The 22299-nt window shown below is 32.5% G+C and overlaps 3 protein-coding genes across 3 annotated transcripts in view; 2 read left to right on the plus strand and 1 right to left on the minus strand.

Annotated features, from left to right (window-relative positions):
- LOC127869412 (branched-chain-amino-acid aminotransferase, cytosolic-like) overlaps positions 1-22299 on the plus strand; it is a 141354-nt gene that overhangs the window by 61784 nt on the left and 57271 nt on the right. The gene's annotated exons all lie outside the window — the stretch shown is intronic.
- LOC127869416 (putative nuclease HARBI1) lies at positions 13050-14912 on the plus strand. The gene has a single exon (XM_052411987.1). It carries the CDS (start codon positions 13440-13442, stop codon positions 14361-14363), a length of 924 nt encoding a protein of 307 aa, XP_052267947.1. The 5' UTR covers positions 13050-13439; the 3' UTR covers positions 14364-14912.
- On the minus strand, positions 16363-20481 carry LOC127869429 (uncharacterized). The gene is made up of 3 exons (XM_052412010.1): positions 19658-20481; positions 17483-18281; positions 16363-17047 (listed from the first exon to the last, which is right to left on the minus strand). Exons 1-2 carry the CDS (start codon positions 19809-19811, stop codon positions 17632-17634), a joined length of 804 nt encoding a protein of 267 aa, XP_052267970.1. The 5' UTR covers positions 19812-20481; the 3' UTR covers positions 16363-17047; positions 17483-17631.

Below are 22299 nucleotides of genomic sequence, written 5' to 3' on the forward strand. Positions count from 1 at the left end.
AACATCAACGGAAAGATTACAATCCAATGCATTTGTCATCGTCAACCGTATGGAATGTCAATTAGGCGATGAGTGAGTTTTTAGCATGTTTCTTTCTATTTTATTAATTTAAAAATGGCTGCCCCCATGGTGATGAAATGACATGTGTTCGAGTTTTGATATTTCTAGATATGCAAACTTTTTTTACTATTTAAGCGTAACTTGCCCTCGTCAATGTCGATATCATTCACTAGTTATATAATTTTCCGCCGAAATACGTGGAATAAACATGATTCAGATTTTTGAAAACAATGTATATTTTAGTGTTAAAATCTCTTTGTATTTTGATTGATTTTGTGGATGTTATGATACGTTGATGTACAAAATTGGTAGCAGTTTGAAGGAAAAACATCCATTAAAGCATATATGTATACATTATCAATGTGGCACTCTTCCTTTAGTCAAATTTGAGTTCAATGCTAGGGGTCCCACATTTTTCAAAATGAAGCCTCTACATGAACCTTAACTTAATTTAACGACTTTTTTCAAATATTCGTTGTTATGATTCTTCATGTTACTTTAAAAGCTCTTTTGGGTTTAGATTAACCCATTTTTGCCTAGCGTCTAGAAAAAAGGCCTTGGCAAACAGCGTAGACCGGGATGAGACGCCGCATGATGCGGCGTCTCATCAAGGTCTGCGCTGTTTGCTTAAAGAAATTTATGTAAGAAATATTCTAAATATAGAAATAAATATTCTATCTAAACATCCCTAATTTTGGAAATTGTGTTCTGTTAAAACAGGCTTGGCGCTAATAATTAGTGTATGTTGTGAAGTTAACTAAGTAATTTCATTTGAAATTGTATAAATATAATTGTGTTTTTTTTCTCGAATACTTAAATGAAATTTTGACAGTTAAATCGTATTTACCAACTTAAACATGAACGACATGCCCATTGATTAATACATATATATTTATGACTTTATTGACACCTTTGCCTTGGGTGTTTATTTCGTATCATTAACACCATTAACAACTACCGAATTTCCTTGCACATGTCAAAGTAGCGACGCGATGTTTTAGTCGCTTCCTTGTCCGGAACACAGGTATTTGAAACTCAGCACAACAACTTGTTAAATCGAGAAAAGTACGGCCTGGTACACGCTGTATGAACATCACTTGTATGATCTTGGGAACGCTCTCACTCATCCCGGCACTGCAGCCATAATCGATAGTTTAGAGCATCGTAAATATTCAGTATTACTGTTTCCTTACAAAGATCATAACTTCAATGAAAATTTGCGAATCTGAAACATTTTTCTAATTTTGTCAATTAACCTCAATGCGAAAAGGTCCCTTTTAATCACACTTGAAGTACTAAACATTCAATTTTCAAATGGTTCCCGTTTATTGAAAAACATGGTTCAAGTTGGTGGGTCAGTTTTCCTTAAAATGTATATGGCAATAGTGAAACCTTGTGAACACTTTAGAAGTTAGGTTTTGATCAATCAGCATGAAACTCTATAAAAAATGTTTTTATACAATTTTTTTTTCCAAAGTCAGAAGACACATTTATTATATATTCATCACAAAATGGCTCAGATGATTTAAGTAACTTAGGTTTGCAGGTGAGCAACATATGCCATTTGGCCCGTTTGTTATCATTATCAGTTTAATAATCATTTATAAGATATCCTAAAATACCACATCATTTACTTGATATATAATAATCACATATAAAATGCGATATATTTTCTCACTTATTGCAAATAAACTAAACAACACTTAAATAACTTTCAATACCTTTTCTTTATTTAGTAAAACCTCAGTACAGTCTACTGTCTGCATCCAACATAAAAAGCATCAAAATGATATTATTATTCAGCAAAAACTTATTAACAAAACTAATGTTATCTACATGAAACACATTTCATTCATACATATATACAATAAAACGCCTATTTAGGTTTTCATCTGTAAGTTAACCAATACCTAAATTATAAATAAGGTACAAAAAGTTAAACTCAAACTTTATCTATGTCTTGACAGTTCGACAGTCCAAAGCTGACTGACGGAAAACCGCTTAACATGCTCATTTTCCTCGTGCACACTTTTAGTGTGTCAAGGCTTTCAATACATTACAGTATATATTGAAACATATATTTCTTTATGTGTACATTAATCTATTTGTGACCAGATTCTTTCTCGTGATGATTTTGCATGATTGAACATGATTATGTTATGCTCTCCACATGTTAACAATCGGTCGCCTCTAAAATTTCGTGAAATAATAATTTAAAGTTACTCTGATTCGAGTGGCATTTTGAATGTAAAATTTGTTCATGCTTCTAAATATTTTGATCGTTTTTTGTTGTAGATTTCAAACATATAATTAGATATAATTTTCAAACAACTGATATAACCGTCATGAGTAAAAAAACTATTAATTTAAAGAATGTGTTTATGAATAATTGTCATTAAAATGATAATATAAAAGAATACAGTATTCGGAATGATTTAAATCAATATTTGTGAAAATATGTGTAATATGTAATGCAGCATTAACAATTTAGTGATATTTTAATGCAATAAGATCAGTTGTTATGTTAGTGAGAGACTATGTCTATACTTTTGTGTTCAGTTACAATTTCATTTGTCACATATTTTAAAGAAAAACGTTATCGAAGAAATATTGTGATAAATATAATTTATTTAAATTATTTTTTTAAAGCAATCCTGTTCTTTGATATCAATTTATGTTAATAACAAAACAACAGTATTTTATATTTCAATTAACGCGGTACCGTTAATGTCTTCCGTCTGTTATGTAGAGTTGAGAATACTTTATTTAATATTAAAGATCCGTCGGTTTGTAATTTGTTCATGTGAATGTCAAAATATCGTTGTTTCTTTAATTACCCATGAACCATCTATAAAATATATCGCGAGTAGATGAGAATGTGTATATTGGTTGTGATTGAAATAGAAAATGCATTCATAAGTGACGTGTACATACTATCCGTACAGGTCTGTTATGTGTAAATGAATGTTAACATCAAATTCTCCATATTTTATTAGATATTGTAAAATGATGAAGGCATCATATTTTTTATCATTTTTGTGTAGCTGAACAATCATTTTATTCGTTTTTTAATAAAGGACATGTCTTTAAAAAGATATACATGTATTACAAATTCATATTTGTAACATGGTAATGTATTTTAATAAATGTTTATAATATAAATAATAAAACTCTCGTCAGCGTTGTCATTGCGTCCTTATTTTCCGAAAAACATTTCCTTGGTCGTTCCTGAAATAAAAAGTAAAACAGTTTTTAAAAAGCTCAATGTGATATTATGAATCGTTTAATTCACCGCGAATTTTGTTTCAACAGTTCTTATCAAGCCTGCATATATTCTATATACATACATTGTATTAAACAGTGATTTACATGTACATCAATCGAAGCGGAGATTTATACGCTTGACTAAATGTTAATATTGTGATAAATATCGATTTACATAGTATACGTAAACCATTTTTGATCACCATGTTAAGATTTATTCAAGTTTCAAGTCTATTAAGTTAAAGCTCAGTTATGCTTAACATGACAGTATGAGCAACAATTATACATAAATAGGTACATAGTTGAAGGGGCTACATACTATACAACAATTATACAAAGTGCATCAATAGGTACATAGTTGAAGGGGCTACATACTATACAACAGTTACACAAAGTGCATCAATATATACATAGTTGAAGGGGCTACATACTATACAACAGTTACACAAAGTGCATCAATAGATACATAGTTGAAGGGGCTGCATACTATACAACAGTTACACAAAGTGCATCAATAGATACATAGTTGAAGGGGCTACATACTATACAACAATTATACAAAGTGCATCAATAGATACATAGTTGAAGGGGCTACATACTATACAACAGTTACACAAAGTGCATCAATAGATACAATGTTGAAGGGGCTACATCCTATACAACAATTATACAAAGTGCATTAATAGGTACATAGTTGAAGGGGCTACATACTATACAACAGTTACACAAAGTGCATCAATAGATACATAGTTGAAGGGGCTACATACTATAGAACAATTATACAAAGTGCATAAATAGGTACATAGTTGAAGGGGCTACATACTATACAGCAATTTTTACATTTTAAGGGAGAGAATATTTATATGTTATACAACATATACGAACACTATTTTAACATTGAGAGCTTAGGGGGAACATACAATAATTTAATGAAAAGAGAAGCAAACACGTAGAAGACGTTATACATTAAAACTGTTTCAATATTTCTTAAACGAACAAACAAAGTTTCCTGTACTTACTGTGGTTGTGAAAATCGATGGACATAAGCGATTTAAATTGTATTATATTAGGTCTCGTGTAATGTTTTTTATCAATGAAACATTTTCTTAGATTATTGAGGGAATTACATTCGAGTAAATAGTGAAATTCATCGCCAATATGAGTATTGGAGTTACATAAACAACAGAGTCGTTGGTTCAATTCTATCCCATGCCAACTTCCAGTTTTGACGGGTAACCTGTTATTTCTTGTGCGAATTCGTATTATGCATTTTAGAAATGTATCTGGAGTTTTAACTTAATAAGATTCAAAACCAAATGTGTCTTTAAACAATCTATAATTACTGCATTTACTAGAATTATTAATATCTGAGTACCATTCGTTTATAAACAGATCGGTTAGTTTCTGTTTCATACTTTGAATGAGCCATTTGCAATTTGGAAAATCATGAGATTGCCAAATATTCATCATTCCACATTTAACAAAAATGTTCCGTATACACTCTATCCAGTCGAACTTAGTGCGTTCCAGTACATGTATATTACATAAGATAACGTAAATTTGATGTGATAGCTTAAAACACAGTGGATGGGCTTATTTAGACCAAAATGAAATCATTCTAGTTTCAATATCAATTTGGAGGGGCTTTACTCCAGTTTCTCCGTAAATAAAACATGATGTTGTATTTGCCTTAACCCCTAATATAATTTTCAAAAATTTCAACTGAACTTTTTCCAATACATAGTTATTTCCAAACCCCCAACATTCGCAACCGTACAAAAGAATAGGTTTTATCATCTTGTTAATAAATTAATTTTGAAGTCTATTTGTAAAGCAAGTTTACTACATTTATTGATAAGACAGTACATAGCTTGGGTTGCCTGTTCGGCTAGATTCTTTTTATGCCCCCGGATCGAATGATCGGGGGCATATATTTTTTGGGCCTGTCTGTCTGTCTGTCATTCTGTCCCAAAACTTTAACCTTGGTAAAATTTTTACGATAACTTTTGCAATATTGAAGATAGCAACTTGATATTTGGCATGCATGTGTATCTCATGAAGCTGCAAATTTTGAGTGGTGAAAGGTCAATGTCAAGGTCAAAAGTCGAAAAGTACAATCCAAGGGAAGTAATAAGCCTTTAAAGGGAGATAATTTCTAAACCTGCCAAATGATATATTGATATTTTATTTCAAAGCGGCGCAATAGGTGCATTGTGTTTCTGACAAACACATCTCTTGTTTGTCTGTAAAAAAGAGCCGCTACTATTAAATAAAATGCCGAGGTATTTATAACTTCAATGGGATGGTTTTTATAGTAAAATACATGATTAGCTTGTCTACCTTTGCTAAATACAAATTTTTTTGACTTGTCTATGTAAACAGTTAGTTTCCATGTGTCACAATATTGAGAATAAACATTTAAACATTTTTGTAGATCTTTAGCTGACTCTGCTACGATAACAGTGTCGTCAGCGTACAACAATACAAATAGTTTAAAAAAATTAACATATCGTTGTCATTTGAGTGGATATGAAAATTTAATCCATCTACATATCTACTATTATCAAAATAAGAATGTAGGTCATTTAAAAAGAATGAAAATAATATGGGCGATACATTTTCTCTTTGCCTAACTCCAACTGAACAAGAAAAATAGTTTGATCTTTCGCCATTACACATGATGCATGATTTGGCGTTGTTGTACATATTTTTGACAATATTTAAGAACTTTCCACTTATATTGTACTTGCCTAACTTATACCACAATAATGATCTATTGATCGTATCAAATGCAGCCTTTAAATCGATAAATGCACAAAACAATTTTTTCTTTTGAGTTCTAAAAATATTAATTAGCGCATATAAGACAAACATATTGTCTGCTGTTGAAAAATTTCTACGGGAACTCGCTTGATGATTGTCAATAAGGTCATATTTCAAGATAATTTTTTTCTAAACGTATGTTTAAGATTGAAATAAATAATTTACTCATACAGCTCAATAACGTGATTGGTCTGTAGTTAGAGGGATCGTTTTCAGAACCTTTATTTTTTAAATTGGATTTATTAGCCCTATGGTCCAATTGCTAGGTACAATACCAGAGTTAAATACTAAGTTAAATAATTTACATATACATCTTTTGTAATTGGAAAGGATGCTTTAATGTGTTCGTTTAAGATATGATCAATGCCGCAAGCTTTGTTATTTTTTAACAACTTTATACAATGTTCGATTTTTTCGCATGTTATCTCGGCATTAAGTAAATCGTAATTATATAAGGTAGTTGGCTGTGATTCATCGCCAGTGAAATCAAAGACAGTGCCGTCACCATTCAAAGTTTTAAAATGTTGGTCCAGCAACGCAATATTTGCTTTAACCGTATTGCGTTTTTTTGCCTGAAATAGTTTTCCAGAAAACTCTGGGGTTTGTGTTTTTCAAGGATTTCATTTTTTGAGAATTTTTTTTTTTGAATGTGTCATAACATTGATTAATGGTTTTCTTGTATATTTTACTTGTGCTTTTTAGATTAAGACGATGCGCTTCAGATTTCTTATTCTTATATAAATATTTGGCACGGTGAAAATTTGTCCGGGCTTCTTTACAATTTCGGTCATACCATTTGGGCTCGTTGCTATATTTTAATTTATTTACATTTTTATGAGTGCCAAAGCTGATTTTACAACTGTTTTGATACAGCGAATCAATTTTGGAGACTATTTGGTCTATGTCACTTATTGAATAAGTATCCGCGTTTTCAAAAGCTTCGAGATCCCGGATGATGTAATTGACATTAAAAGTACTAATTTTCGACAAATGCATTATATTTATCATGATACCACAATGTCACGTTTTCATTGTTTGTATTATTATTATTATGTTTTTTTTATTATTATTATTTATTATTATTATTATTATTATTATTATTGTTGTTGTTATTATTATTGTTATTATTATTATTGTTATCATCATAATCATTATAATTATTATTAACATCATCGACATTTATATCAGGAACAATACAATTTTCACGAACATCAACATTATCACAATCATTTAAACATATACATGTATTGGTAACAGTAATAATATTCCTGTTATGATAATTTGGAATTTCGAGCAGCATAGTAACGGGATTGTGCACATCTGCACCCGATTGTATAAACAGTTAAACCGGCGGTTAACCACATACCGGCGGTTAAAAGTCGGTAACTTGTTGGTTACTGGTCGGTAAGCGTTTGTATAAAATTGGGTAAGTTATACCGATCGGTTAAAACCCATTTAAAACATACCCTGCTGCTCTAGGTGAGTAAGTAGTCCAAATTTTTGACGCTCTTAAATATTAAGCTACTTTTTATATGGGTAATATTTGGAGCGTACAAAGGGTGAAAGACCAATTATGTGGTGGGAATTTTTCGGCGTAAGCTGTTTTAAGCCAGCTTTTCACCTCTCCTGACCTTTGTAAGTGTCCAATAAAATTCAAATAAAATTTCCCGAGGCTAGGTACGAATGAATACACCTCATTTATTCCATTGGCTGATTTGAGTATTCCACCAGAACATTGGAAACATATCCGCGTCTTTGTAACACTGTTTTACTGCATGAAACAATTTTATTTCTAAGGAAAAGGCTTAATAGATAGAACAGTTTTACACTCAATTCTCGACATCATTACAGTTTGTGCGTTCACCTTTTATTTTCAGAGAATTACCAGCGCAACGCGTTTATATTTAAAGGCTATGTTCTCATATTTAGTACTTACTTCCATATTCTTGTCAACATGTTAAAATGTAAAAGTATAAAGAGCAGTGGAAGCGAGGCCTCACTTTAATATATTGCATTTCAACCCGGGTCAATTCGCGGCCAGTGTATGAATGTCAGAGTTTATATACAGGTCATCACAGGAGTTCGCGGCCAGTAAAATAATAGATATATAATAAATACGCTATCCGTGAACTAGGTGACCTGGAATGTTCTTTAGACCAGAAATATGTAGATTCTTAACGTGTTTTCAACAATACAATGATAAATATTATTTTTGATTTATTTAACAATAATTATTCCACCATATTGACCAATGTATTAAGCATGAGCGCGATGATTATCGATACTGTTAATAATCGCATCAAATAGCAATGCCCGACAAACCACTGAAACAGATTTGTTCGAAGAACGCGCCTATAAATACGGATACTTCTCGTGTGGCCGGTTGACTCGTATGTTTTAATTTCACTTCCATTCTTCTTTTGGTTTTCTGTTTTGTATCTATAGGTTTATGACCAGCAATATGTAATAATGTAAAATAAGCCGCGAAAACTCCGCGTAACATCCCGTACTGCGTGTGATGCAGCTAAGAACTGCAAAGAAAAAAGGCATTCGCTATCCTTGATCTCATTCATTGAACTATCAACGCCGTATATCTTTTTTAAAGATATTTCTTGTCTATATCTTGTTTTATTGAAAGGTTTGGTTTTGATAATATGCAAAATTGTTTTTTCGGCGTAGCTGTATTAAGCCAGCTTTTCACCTTACCTGACCTTTGTAAGTGTCCAATAAAATTTAAAAAAAATTCCCGCGGCTAGTTACGAATGAATACACTTCATTTATTCCATTGGCTGATTTGAGTACACCATCAGAACATTGGAAACATATCCGCGTCTTTGTAACACTGTTTTACTGCATGAAACAATTTTATCTCTAATGAAAAGGCTTAATAGATAAAACAGTTTTACAATCAATTCTCGACATCAATACAGTTTGTGCGCGCACCTTTTATTTTCAGAGGATTGCCAGGGCAAAAGCGTTTATACTTGAAGGCTATGTTCTCATATTTAGTACTTACTTCCATATTCCTGTCAACATGTTAACATGTTATAAAGAGCAGTGGAAGCGAGGCCTCACTTTAATGCATTGCATTTCAACCCGCGAGGTATCGGGTCAATTCGCGGCCAGTGTGTGAATGTCAGAGTTTATATATATAATAAAGACGCTATCCGTGAACTAGGTGACCTGGAATTTTCTTTAGACCAGAAATATGTTAAGGGGTGTTGCGGCAGTTTATTACACCGAGGATATATTTATAGCAACACCGATGCTATTATCACAACCCAATAATTTTGTTATCAGAATCATCACAAATTAATGGCCGAGGAGGTTCATAATAGGTACTCAGTGGTTCGATCCCAGGTGCGGTTAGCTTTTTTAAATTCTTTTTTTCTTTCTTTTATTTCATTCTGTTTTTTTTCCTTGAGCTCTTTAGTCCTGTTGTTTACATTAATCAATTTAAAGTATTTAATCAGAAACTTTAAAACATGCCGAAATCTGTCAACAAGTCCCTGTTATTGATGATTAAGGTCGAGTTTGATACTGTATGGTCTTATGGTTGTGATTAAATATTGTATTAGTGTTTTTGTTTTTTAGTAAGCCGTTGTGATCACAATTAAGATTGTAAACTATATATAATTTTTTGCATATCTCTAACAGTCTATGTACCGGTACTTGGGTTCCACCTAATTGCTGTATTGTATGAAATTTGACACAGACGGTAGGGATAGTTAAACAAAAAAAAATCTCTGTTAAAAGTACTGTAACCCCCTTTTTTATTTTTGTTTTATGATAACAATACGTAGATGAACATATTTAAGTAGTTTCGCCAAAAGTTATTGGAGAGAACTTTTTTAAATTCCATTTTTGTGGTTAAAATAGTAAAAAATTGATGTTTTTTGGGGTGACATAAACATTTTAAAAATTAAATTACTTCAAATTTAACATGTGTTCTCCATTTTTTTGGTTGTTTGTGGTTTAATTAAATGGTATATGATATATATTAGCTTATATATTATTTACATGTTGCCAATTTCATAGGTTATTAATCAGTTTTATGCAATTAGAGATTTTTCAGTTTTAATGAAAAAGTACATGTTATAAAATGGTGAATAAAATCAAAACAAGGCCGGTGACCCTATGTTTTTATTTCATTTTTCATATAGTATTTGTATGTAGTACTTGAATAAAATTTTTTAGCAAAAGTTATTAGATGGAAAAAAATCAGCAAAACTGCAGCAACACCCCTTAAATGAAGATATTCAGCAATATAATTATGGTATGTCAATAATAGATTCTTAATGTGTTTTCAACAATACAATGATAAATATTATTTTTGATTAATTTAACAATAATTATTCCACCATATTGACTAATGTATTAAGCATGAGCGCGATGATTATCGAAACTGTTAAAAATCGGATCAAATAGCAATGCCCGACAAACCACTAAAACAGGTTTTGTTCGAAGAGCGCGCCTATAAATACGGATACTTCGCGTGTGGCCGGTGGACTCATATCTTTTAATTTCACTTTCATTTTTCTTTTGGTTTTCTGTTTTGTATCTATAGGTTTATGACCAGCAATATGTAATAATGTAAAATAAGCCGCGAAAACTCCGCGTAACATCCCGTACTGCGTGTGACGCAGCTAAGAACTGCACAGAAAAAGACATTCGCTACCCTTGATCTCATTCATTGAAATATCAACGCCGTATATCTTTTTTAAAGATATTTCTTGTTTGTTCTTTGTCTATATTGTTGCGCAAGGATTTTGTGCGCAACATTCAAGCCCCGATATAAGACACTTAATAACAACGGATTGCAATAATATTTACATACCTGTGTAGATAATTCATTTCTCGATAATGTTCCGTAAAAAATATGTAATGACACTTTGAATTTTTCACGCCTGAGCAATTTAAATCCAACCACTATTCAATTTTTCAATATCTCTCGATTCGCTCGCTGTGTAGATATAAATCGATAACACGACCTCGATGTAAAGCATCTGGTTTAAAGTGGAAGAATAAACAGCGTAAAATACAGTTTGCGTTCGTCTGTTGTGGTGCAGCGCGTTACATAGTAAACCGATGTTATACTTTTCTGGATTAATTTAGCATTGTTTTTTTTTTCTAAATTGACAATTAAAAAGTTCTGAAATAAATTACATCTGTTATTTTTATACTGTACATAAATAATATTGATACAGATCGTACAGTATACCGTCCTTTGTAACGTAGAATGTAAGTACATAAAACAACACAGACAGAGGTGCGAAAAAGACATGCATAAACACTTCCTGAAACTTAGAACAGTGAATAGAAACTGCACCATATCTGTTTTGAACATATGCTTATTAAATCGACAAAGTTTAGCATACTAGATCTAGTTACGTAAAAGTCGGTGTTAAAAGCTCATGTTAAATAAAATTACGCGTACACGTTACACCGTAATGCCTTCTTCTGATTGGATCAATATTTAAATCAGTTTCATGACATGGCTACAGGTCAGTGATTGTTTTGCGATTTAAGCAGAAGTTTAACTGAAGAATTTATGCCTTTCTAACTTCGAATCGACGATATCTGATGTAAAAATGAACTTCCGAATTAAAACTGAATGAGTTGGTAATGTTATTTTGCAATTTTACGCAAATTGATGAAAATTTTAACTTTCTGGTTTCCACCACAAAAAAGGTCCTTCAACGATGAGACGTTCCAAAGAATTTAGCCCATATAAAAAGTATCTCTAAATTCTTTGCGCGTCTTATAAATGAGACTAGGTGAGTAAGTACAAGTAACCGAGAGGTAACTTACATAAAATGGCCGAGTCGCGCGACATTATAAAAGCTAACCATCGACAATCTTGAACATTTCGACCAGTAAACAGACAATTGCAGCGACTGACACTTTATTTGACTTAATTTACAGGGCAATACGTTTTCCGACTTCGGACGACGAATTTAAGGACGCGCAGAACGTGATTTTTTATATAATGTTATGGATATGCCGTGTGTGATCCGATGCATCAATGGCACACATGTTAAAATTATTTCTCCGAAAACCGTAAACGACAAAAGTACAAACAAAAACCAAAACACGTTCGAACTAGTATCTTACCTTTAATAATCCTTTAAAATCCACAAATAATCCATTTAACTCAATAGTTGACGATTTTGCATCTAGGGTCTTTAATAATTATTTTAGCATAGTTAAATAAAGACCCTTATGCCAACCTATTACTATTTTCAAATGAGTTTATGAACTCGATAAACTTTCTTTTTCGTCACACGCTACGTCACGTACTCTTCATTACTGGGGCGCATTCGTAACGGATGTTCTGAAGAGATTTCACAGTGTTCTAAGGCACAGCCTTTTCGAACACAGCGGAACAGGAAGTTATTAATTCAAGATGGCCGAAAGTGATAATAATATTGCCAGCTTTATCAGTCTTGCCTTGCAGGACCTTATAAACGAAGATATAGACGATGAAATGGTTTCCCGGAAGCGTAGCAGAAAGCGTGCCACCAATACGACATTTCTTGCTGCAACTTTAATAGGAACCCAGGCAATATTGTATGCGTTCGTGATATGTTTAGTCTAGCTAAAGCTTATGTGTAGGATAATGCAATAACGTAGTAGTCAAACTTGCTCAAAGAAACATTCCACTAATAGCAAAGTAGGCCGTTGGTGAATGTCCGCAAAAAATCCTGGATAATGATATCATCCCATATCCCGAATGGTTCTTATTAGCCTGTTTTGTCCTCTTTTATGTCTTAAAGGGGTACCAAGTTATTTTTAGCATGTTATTGAAATATCTGTTTGTTCAGATTTTCTTGTAACAGAAAGGTGCATATAGGTCACTAAGCTAGCCATTGATTAGAACGTCCTGATATTACACTAATTTTATAATAAAAAGGGAAAATAGTTAGTGGAATAATACCTCTACAGAGGTTTTTTGGTAGCTTAATCACTGATGGAGCATTAACTTGCAGGTTATTGCTCACACAGTAACACTGGGTCAGGTTGCCACAAACTTAACATCAGTGCAGTCTTATTTTTGTATCCAATTAAATCATTTACATTAACATCATTTTCATTGCGAATCATTACACAAATTACAAAGAAACATTGGTGATATTACAGAGGAACCATGTGGTCAATATTTATAAATTTAAAATAAATTTAATAAAATAACTTTTTTTTTCAGGGTAGGTGAAAAAAAGTCTCGAGTGAGGGGCTATGTGGAAGAAGTCGTACCTGCCTATACCGATGAGGACTTCAGAAGAATTTTTAGGATGAATCGAACAACATTTTCCTTCCTTCTGGAGCACTTGGAGACTCTACCAGAACTACAGCCATTGGGTCATGGTAGAAGAGACCCAATCAGCATCCAGAAACAGTTACTTATTACATTGTGGTATGTCGGTGGAACTGATCCTCAGAGAAAAATAGCTGATCGATTTGGAGTGTCTGAATCTACAGCTGTAGTGTGTAGGGACAAAATTATTTCCGCCTTAATAGGAATGAGACAGAACATAATAAGGTGGCCCAATGCCCAGGAATTGCAAACTGAAGAACAGTTATTTCAAAGGCGTAATGGATTTCCTGGAATAGTTGGTGCGATTGATGGGACGCACATACAGATAAAAGCACCGCGAGACCATCCCCAGAGCTATGTCAACAGAAAACACTACCATTCATTACAACTTCAGTGTGTGTGTAGACACAACATGTTGTTTAGTCATGTTTTTACTGGATATCCCGGAAGTGTGCATGATTCAAGAGTACTCCAGTTATCAGATTTATGGGAAAGTTGTCCAGATAAATGTGGTAGAAATTATCACATTCTTGGGGATGGAGGGTATCCTTTGCGAAAGTGGCTGTTGACACCATATCGTGACAATGGACACCTTACCCCCGAGCAAAAAAAATACAACACCTACCATTCAAGTAACAGAGTTGTTATTGAAAGGGCTTTCGCATTATTGAAAGGTCGTTTTAGGAGACTTCACTATCTTGACACTGCATCTATTTCTACGGCAGTGAATATCATAGTGGCATGTTGTGTGTTGCACAATTTCTGCATTTTAGAGTATGATGTACTAGAGGAGAACATTGAACAGGACTTAGAAAGCGATGTTGAAAATGCAAATGTTCATTATGACCAGAATAGAGACGGAATCGATAAGAGAAATGTTATTGCCCGAAATTTGTTGTAATTACTTGTAAACTCAACAGTGTAGTTATTTTGAATACTTACATTAAAGTGACAACACTAATGAAAACAAAAGTATTTTTGTATAAAGAAATAAATTATGCATTGCTGTACTTATTGATATGGGAAAAAAGACACATTTCTCTTATATGAGGATAATAGTTTCACTTATCATCAATAGTCTTACATACTTTGATCATATTCATTCCTAGCAATATTTTTAGTTCAGCCAAATTTGTTTTTTATTTTGGTTGCTTTACTCATCGTGTGAGGGCATCTTTAAAAGCAATGTAAGAAAATTTCAATTATGTTTTTGAAGTTTTGCCATTCATTCTACTTATTTCATTTGTATTGTTCTGCATTTTTGCCAGTCTTTATTGCTGATGTGGTGCTTCATGTTTACTATGGACAATTTTTTTTGTCAGACATGTCTGACAAGTTTCATGATGTCTGTGTTTCAAGATAAATGCTGGTACTGATCCAAATGATTGTGTATTTAACTTGTATTGCATTTACAAACAAATGTGCTTCATATACTAGAACTAAAGACAAATTCCTGTAAAATATATTAATTTGAGATTAAAATACTGTAAACAAAATATCAATGCTTGTTGCGTTTTAACCACTTTGTACTAATTAAAGTGTTCAAAACAATGTTTTTCAACGAATGCGTCTAATATTAAATTTGACAAGAAAAATCAAGACCTACAATTTGCAATTTTTTATTGCACTTAACATAATCATTAACACAACAATTGCACTAATAATAAGAGATCAATATTCCAACTGAAACCCAAACATAAAAAACTGTCTGCTGAACAACAGACATTTGGGTATGAAAATGAATTAATTCCCTGCCTAGAGCAACAATTATTCAAATAAATAAAATAACAAGGGCTGTTTGTAGGCACACATGCCCCCAAACAGGCAGTCAGTTGTAGTGTCGGCCATTGTATGTGAATATGTTATGAAATATCCAGAAACCATTCTACTGTTTCTAGTCACTGTGACCTTGACCTTTGACCTAGATGAAGAAAATTAATAGGGTCATCTGTAAGCCATCACCAATGTCCCTATGAACTTTTCAGATCCCAGGCTTATGCGTTAGTTATCATCCAGAAACCATGTTATTGTTTGGAGTCACTGTGACCTTGACCTTTGACCGGAAAATCATTAGGGGTCATCTGTCAGACATGATAAATGAACTTATAAACTTTCCGGATCCCAGGCATAAGCGTTTTTGAGTTATCACCCAGAAACTATTTGGTGGACAGACTGACCGACAGACATACGCAAAACAATATATGCCCTCTTCTTTGAAGGGGGGGGGGGGGGGCATAAAAATAGAAAAACAATTACAATAAACAACACATTAGAAAGGTTATCATCCTGATTTTAACACTAGAAATGATCATTCTTAAAAGCCATAAAAGTTTATTTGAAACTCAAAATACTAGTATGCAAAAGTAGAATTTGGAGAAAATATATTTGCAGTTGCTTCCTACAAACAATATCCCTATAAAAATTGCTAGAAAAAATCAATACACAGACTATTGAAATATTCTAAGGTGTAACTTTGATAAAGGATGGAAAAATGCCCTGTAAAATTGTAAAGAAAGTTGTAAAATAAGAGTTTTCAATAGCATATATAAGATTTTTGTGACATTCGATATAGTTTATGAAGAAATCAAAACATACATCGGTTGAACTATTATGGCTTAAAGTCAAATACTTTGAAAAAAAAACACAGTAACCAACTGTCATAAAGCTACAAACTGAAAAATAGTCTTTGAATAAGTAAATGTTAATTGCTCAGGTGTGCAAAAATAAAGCACTTGACAAAAGACAAACTACATATCACACTTGTCGCATCCACTACTGGTGGAAAGTAAATAATGAAAATAAATAAAATCAGATTAAAACTGTACAGAAATCTTTCAAAATGTCATTTTGAAGAATAAACACAAGACAAACAGTTCCAAAATATTTAGACATTCAAACACTATTATTGGTATACATTCCTATGATGCCTGTCAGAGAAATGACAGAAATGGTTTGCTTAATTACCCATACAAGTTGTGTAAAATTTTGTATCAACTGCCATGTTTTTAAATTCGTATTGTTATTGTTGGTAGAAAATCAGAAATACAACTCAAAACTTGTCCTATTTTATGAAAGCATAAGGATTGTATTGTTGATTTAGGAAACATATTTTCATAAAGCGTTTCTCCAAAACTTAACTACTATATTAACCCTTTTCACTCAGAAGCGAAGTGAAAATGCTGTGTGAACAGCATAAAACCAGAACAGCCTGCAAGTAACTCGCAGACTGTTCAGGTTTTATGCAGTTTGCTGCTCATCAGTATCTATGGGTTGGAAATGAAGCATACAAATTTGAATCTAGTAAGAAAGGTCGTTAATTAAATTTAACTTTCTAGGGGACTACAAAAGCATCAAAATACGTACCTAAGTGGTAAAGGGTTAATAATAGGAAAACTGTGACAAAACCATGTGGGCACTCAAAAAGCTTGGATAATCAATTTTTAAAAACCTTAACAGTTTGATTAAATGTTTTTCTACACAAAGGGCACTGTTTGTCCAACTTTCTGGCACAGCTGCAACAACACACCATGTGTCCACATGGAACCAAGACAACATCCCTGGCTTTGTCCATACATATCACACAATCTGAAAGAAAGAAACACAAGCTTGAAAGAAGAGCAAGGCGTATGATAAAAAACAATTTTCAGGTATCACATTCAAGGTTTTTCTTATAATATTAGCTTGATACATTAAATTAATATACTTAAGATACATATATGATTTTATGATACATAATCTATCACTATTACTGTATATACAGAAATTTACATGTCCAGTTCTTGTCAAAATTGAAAATAAATGCTTATCGCATTTAAAGCAAATCAATGCTTTGTGAGGGTATTTATTCATTATGAAAAAACATGCAAGTAATTCTATTTGATTCACAACACTCAAATGAAATATAAATTTTGTCATATTCTTGATCTGTTTAGTTTTAAAGCCCTTATTACACTATCTGAAAGTAAAACCTAATTCATTTATGCCTATTCTTGAAATTGTTTAAAAAACATTTTCAATTACACTAAGTGTTTAATTATTCCTGTTCTTCGTTGGAGCTTGGGGCGCTGATTGCTTTATCGCATCTACTAAACCCCTCATGAGCTGCATCCGCTCTTCATGCCTCCTCTCTGTCCTCTCTGCCTCCTCTCTTTCTCTCTGAGCTTGGTCGACTATAAAGCTCTGTAACATCTGCACCATTTGCTGACTACCTGAGACTTTAGACTTAGACTTTTTCGCTGGATGTTTATTTTTGTCGCTGTCTTCTTCACTACTTGACCTTTTTTTGTAAGTTCCATCTGGTCATCTTCACTACTTTCTTCGACTTGACTGGCAGATGACATTGTTTTTACAGGCGTCATGACCGGATCTTTTGCAAATATCTCGTCCAATTCATTTTCAAACTGGTAGGTCTTAAGACTACTACCTGATTTAGCATTGTGTGCTTTAATGTTTTTGTAGGCCCTTATTAGGGTCTTCCACCTTCCACTGACTTGTTCAGCTGAAAAATTGTAACCCTTTTCTCTCATTTCTTCCGATATCTTTTCCCACATACTTTTTTTCCTAAGTTTGCCCTGTGAAACTTTTGCCTCAAGCAACTGATAGGACCTAATCAGTAGTTGCGTTTGGGCCTTGTTCCACACCTGGTTATTGTTAGTGTCATTACCTTCTTCAGAAAACACACTTTGTGCTGGACTTTTCTGGTTTGTGACACACGCATGGGTTTTGAAAACATCCATATCTGTGAAGAAACATTCACAGTCTTCACATTGGAACATGGTCTTTGAACTGCTTGTATGTTCAATCTCTTGGACAAACTTCCCTGAAGAGAGAGAGAAAATAGCAATGACAATTATAGTTGTGCGAAAAATAAAGACAATACAGTGCCCCAGATAAGCTGCGTATCTGAGTCTTTCACCCTATTAAAATGTTTTAAGAAATACAATTTCATGCGTATTAAAAACTCAACCAAATTGAACTTTACGCAAACTCGTCAAATTTGATGCGTACGATACAATAGCTTCGATCGAAAATGCTTTGCTCATTTACGGTATTTTCTCTTTGTAATTTATTATCGTAACACGGCGACGCTTTCATTCAGCAAGCACCAGGATGACGTAGCAGGAAAACAGTCAAAGATATTCAAACACCCTGCTTAACTCAATTTTATTGTTAAATAAAGCGTCTGACCAAATTTTTACAACGACAAACATCCGTTTTCAATCTTACTTAATCCATCGCTCATTGTACATGAAGTTGTAAAGCATCTGTACTTCCAATTTATATTACAATGCGAAATAAAAATGTTTTAAAGAGGTCGAAGACATCCGTGATTGTTGCACCAAAATACCAGTCAATCACAAACTTGTTCGAACCAAAAGAAAACAAGAGCCAATAAGTGCCCAAACATTCCTGTTATCGATTTTGTTTTAATGTTTGACAGTTAAAAAGATGTCAGTTAACATCAGTTTTTTTTTAAGTTTAAAGTTTATATTATGGAATGTTTCAATGATTAAATTTTTTATGAAACATCAATTTATTTAAGTTCATTGAGAAAGTTTACAGTTGTAACCAATAATTACACGTGTGCAGTTTCAACAGAGGTAAAGTAGTAATGATATTACGGTATGCATTTTTATAATTCATTTTATCCTATTTCAAGAATGAAATCGCCCTATTGTTCAAAATCAATGGATGAAACCCATATTTCCTAAATAATTATCTGGGGCACTGACAATACTAGAACAATAGGCCCATGAGAGCCTTATTGCTCTACTGGCTCGTGTAGTTAAAGTTTAACCATTCACTTTTTACTGACTAGAAGACTTAAATCGACATCACGCCATGACAAAAGCTCTTCTGGCACTTTGTGTCCAGTGTTGCTATAAAATTTTCTATTGTTTGATAATCAGAATTAATACTTATAAATATGTCTACGTCGTCGATTCACTAAATATTTGTGACTTGGATTTCTTTTCTTTTCACCAAAAAGTCATTTGGTACATATCTGTAGATCTAAAACTAATGAAATGGAAACGAAAACAAATCCACCCTACTAATTGTATGGAACGGATCGAAACTGTTTGGGGACACAGAAATTGTCGACAGTTTATAATCATAATGATATAAATAACACAACGTTAAAGGTCTCAAAATATACGGCAATATAATATATCGTTTATTCAAATATGAGCATACCTTTCTGACACTGGTGGTCACGGGCAGACTCTAATGTGTAAAAAAAAACACCGCAATTGCACTTGTATAATATCTTCGAAGCACATGGTGACGCCATCTTTGTTCCGACTGTTCCTCCTATTTCGCGGGCACAGATTTTACATGTCCGGAACATTGTACTTAAGCGTTCGTAACAAAGAACAGCTGTGAATCACATCCAGAACACGGTTACGAGCGCACCCCTGCTGTTCAAATGAACCGGAGCAGTTTAACAAATAATAGCCGTTGCAATCGTGATACATCGGCTATCTCGGATTCCTCCGTAAGATAGGCCTTGTAGCTAACGGTCGCCATATTGCCTTGTATTACTACTTTACTACCCAAAAGGTTGTCAGTCTATTGTTATGAGGCTGTATACGATGCGCGTTGAACTAGCGCCAAACTTTTTACCGAAACTTTGATATTAATAGCACTATTACCGTTCATTTGTGTTGCATTTTGACCTATTATCCAAGTGATTTACTTTTCCATTATTATTTAATCACCCTATCATCCAATTTTTAAGATGAAATTACGGTGTTTACAAAACCAACCAAACCGAAAGTGAAACTGGATGCATTACGTTTCGCGATGTAAACATTAAATATTTGTTCAGTTTGAGGAAGCGAATCGATAATAGACGTTGGAATATGTATGCAATACAGACTATCATTGCCGATTGTAGTACTGGCTAAAAAATACCTTTTATGACAGGTCATGTATAGAACGTTAATCAAATAGTGACCATAAATCACTATAAATGTCTGGGTTGTTCATTAATATAATTAATGCACGTTTCTGATCTAATTGCCTGTATCTAGTTGTAATTACCATGATATTGATAAAATTAAAACGTTTTTTTCATAAATTAACATTACATGTTTTATTTTTATCATTTAGGGAATATATAATTGTATCATTAACATCATTAAATATTCTGAAAATGATCTAAATTATCATGATTACTTTAAAGTAGAATTTTTAAATTTTACTCATTATTTTTAATGAATTTGCACATTTGCTTGATTCAAAATAAAATGTATTAATAAGGGTTTCAGTTGTTAGTTTTAACCCATTTTTAGTTCGATTAAATTTAAAGTACTAACTACGTACATGTATGTGAAATGCTCTTGAGTTCGTTTCCTGGGCCTAGAACCAGTACTTGGGTGTCTCTTGGAGATTTCTTAAGAATGCTCCCACACTGGGGATCAAACCAGTGACCTCCAGATCATTAGGTGGACACCACATCCATTACACATCAGCGACCTTTAATTAGTAAATTACTTTAGTATTGCAGCATTATATAATGTAATGTTGCTACATATTTTTGGAAAATGATTAATGTGCAGTACTAAATAAATCTAAATGCATACCATTTTAATTGTGTATATTGTGTGATTATTAGTTACAAATTCCCCTTTTACAGGTATACTGGATTATAAAAGACTGATAAACATGAAATTGACAACTCATCTCCCCAACGATATTTGTGTGGCTCATTCTCAGAACAAACCCATAGTCAGTGAGAAAACTACAGTGTAAAAAGACCACTTGATTGTGACAATTATGGCTGACCAAGCAAATGTTATCATTTAAAATAAAGAAAACTTCCAGTTCAATATACATTTTATACCAATTATGACATTGGCCAACACAGAAAATAATTATAAGGTTGATTTTCCCAAAATTGACTGTTACAATTGGATACTGTTTTAAGCTTCACTCTACTTTGTCTGAAAATAAACGTCCTAAATGATGTAATAGAAACATACATATTTAATTTTTAGTTTTACAAGGATATATATATATATATATATATATATATATATATATATATATATATATATATATATATATATATATATATATATATATATATATATATATATATATATATATATACATATATTTTAATATCTTTTTATCGATGGTCAATCAATTTAAGTTTAACTAATATATACATACACATTTTATACATGTGTATGCTTTGATTTTTTTCTATTGAAGCCAAATTAATATCCCATTAGATAGATAGATAATATCACAGCAGTATTCCTAGTTTGTCTGCAAGTACTGCAGAAATCATGGATTATTATTTTACTGAGTCAGCCTTAATCTTTATATTATAATTGTTAAGATTAAGATGTGCATTATACAATTGAGGATGAAGATTAAAAAATGGTACATGTATAAATTAATAAAGAATCAATAACAATCAGAAACTGTGCATTTTTTTCAGTATTGTGTGAAAGGATTTGAAGTAATTATGTGTTTTTGAAATATGATTTATGTGAATTTGAATAAATATATAAAATTTAGTGATTTTCTCAGACAAAACTGTTAATTACATACTTAAGTATTCAGAATGTATTATTGTAATATTCGAATTTTTTAGTACAAAAAGCACTTTTCCCTGGCATTTGTATTTATAGTAATTGCATATTTAATAATTCTGACAGCATTTATAAACTGTGTTCATGCAAGCATGAACACGGTTTCATTTTTTGAGTATTTAAACAAGAGGGCCATGATGGCCCTGTATCGCTCCACTGCTGAAAAAAGGCTGAAACAAATTTCTCTGCATGTGCAAATACTTAGATATAGGCCCTATTTAAGCACATGTA

The sequence above is a fragment of the Dreissena polymorpha genome, chromosome 1 (assembly GCF_020536995.1).
Source record: "Dreissena polymorpha isolate Duluth1 chromosome 1, UMN_Dpol_1.0, whole genome shotgun sequence".
Taxonomy (NCBI): domain Eukaryota; kingdom Metazoa; phylum Mollusca; class Bivalvia; order Myida; family Dreissenidae; genus Dreissena; species Dreissena polymorpha.

Excerpts from the sequence above, each read along its gene's own strand:
- LOC127869416 (XM_052411987.1), top strand. The coding sequence starts at position 13,440 with ATGAATCGAACAACATTTTCCTTCCTTCTGGAGCACTTGGAGACTCTA.
- LOC127869429 (XM_052412010.1), bottom strand. The coding sequence starts at position 19,811 with ATGTTCCGGACATGTAAAATCTGTGCCCGCGAAATAGGAGGAACAGTC. Across the intron at positions 18,282-19,657 it reads TGACCACCAGTGTCAGAAAG|GGAAGTTTGTCCAAGAGATT; the intron begins GTATGCTCATAT and ends CTCTCTCTTCAG.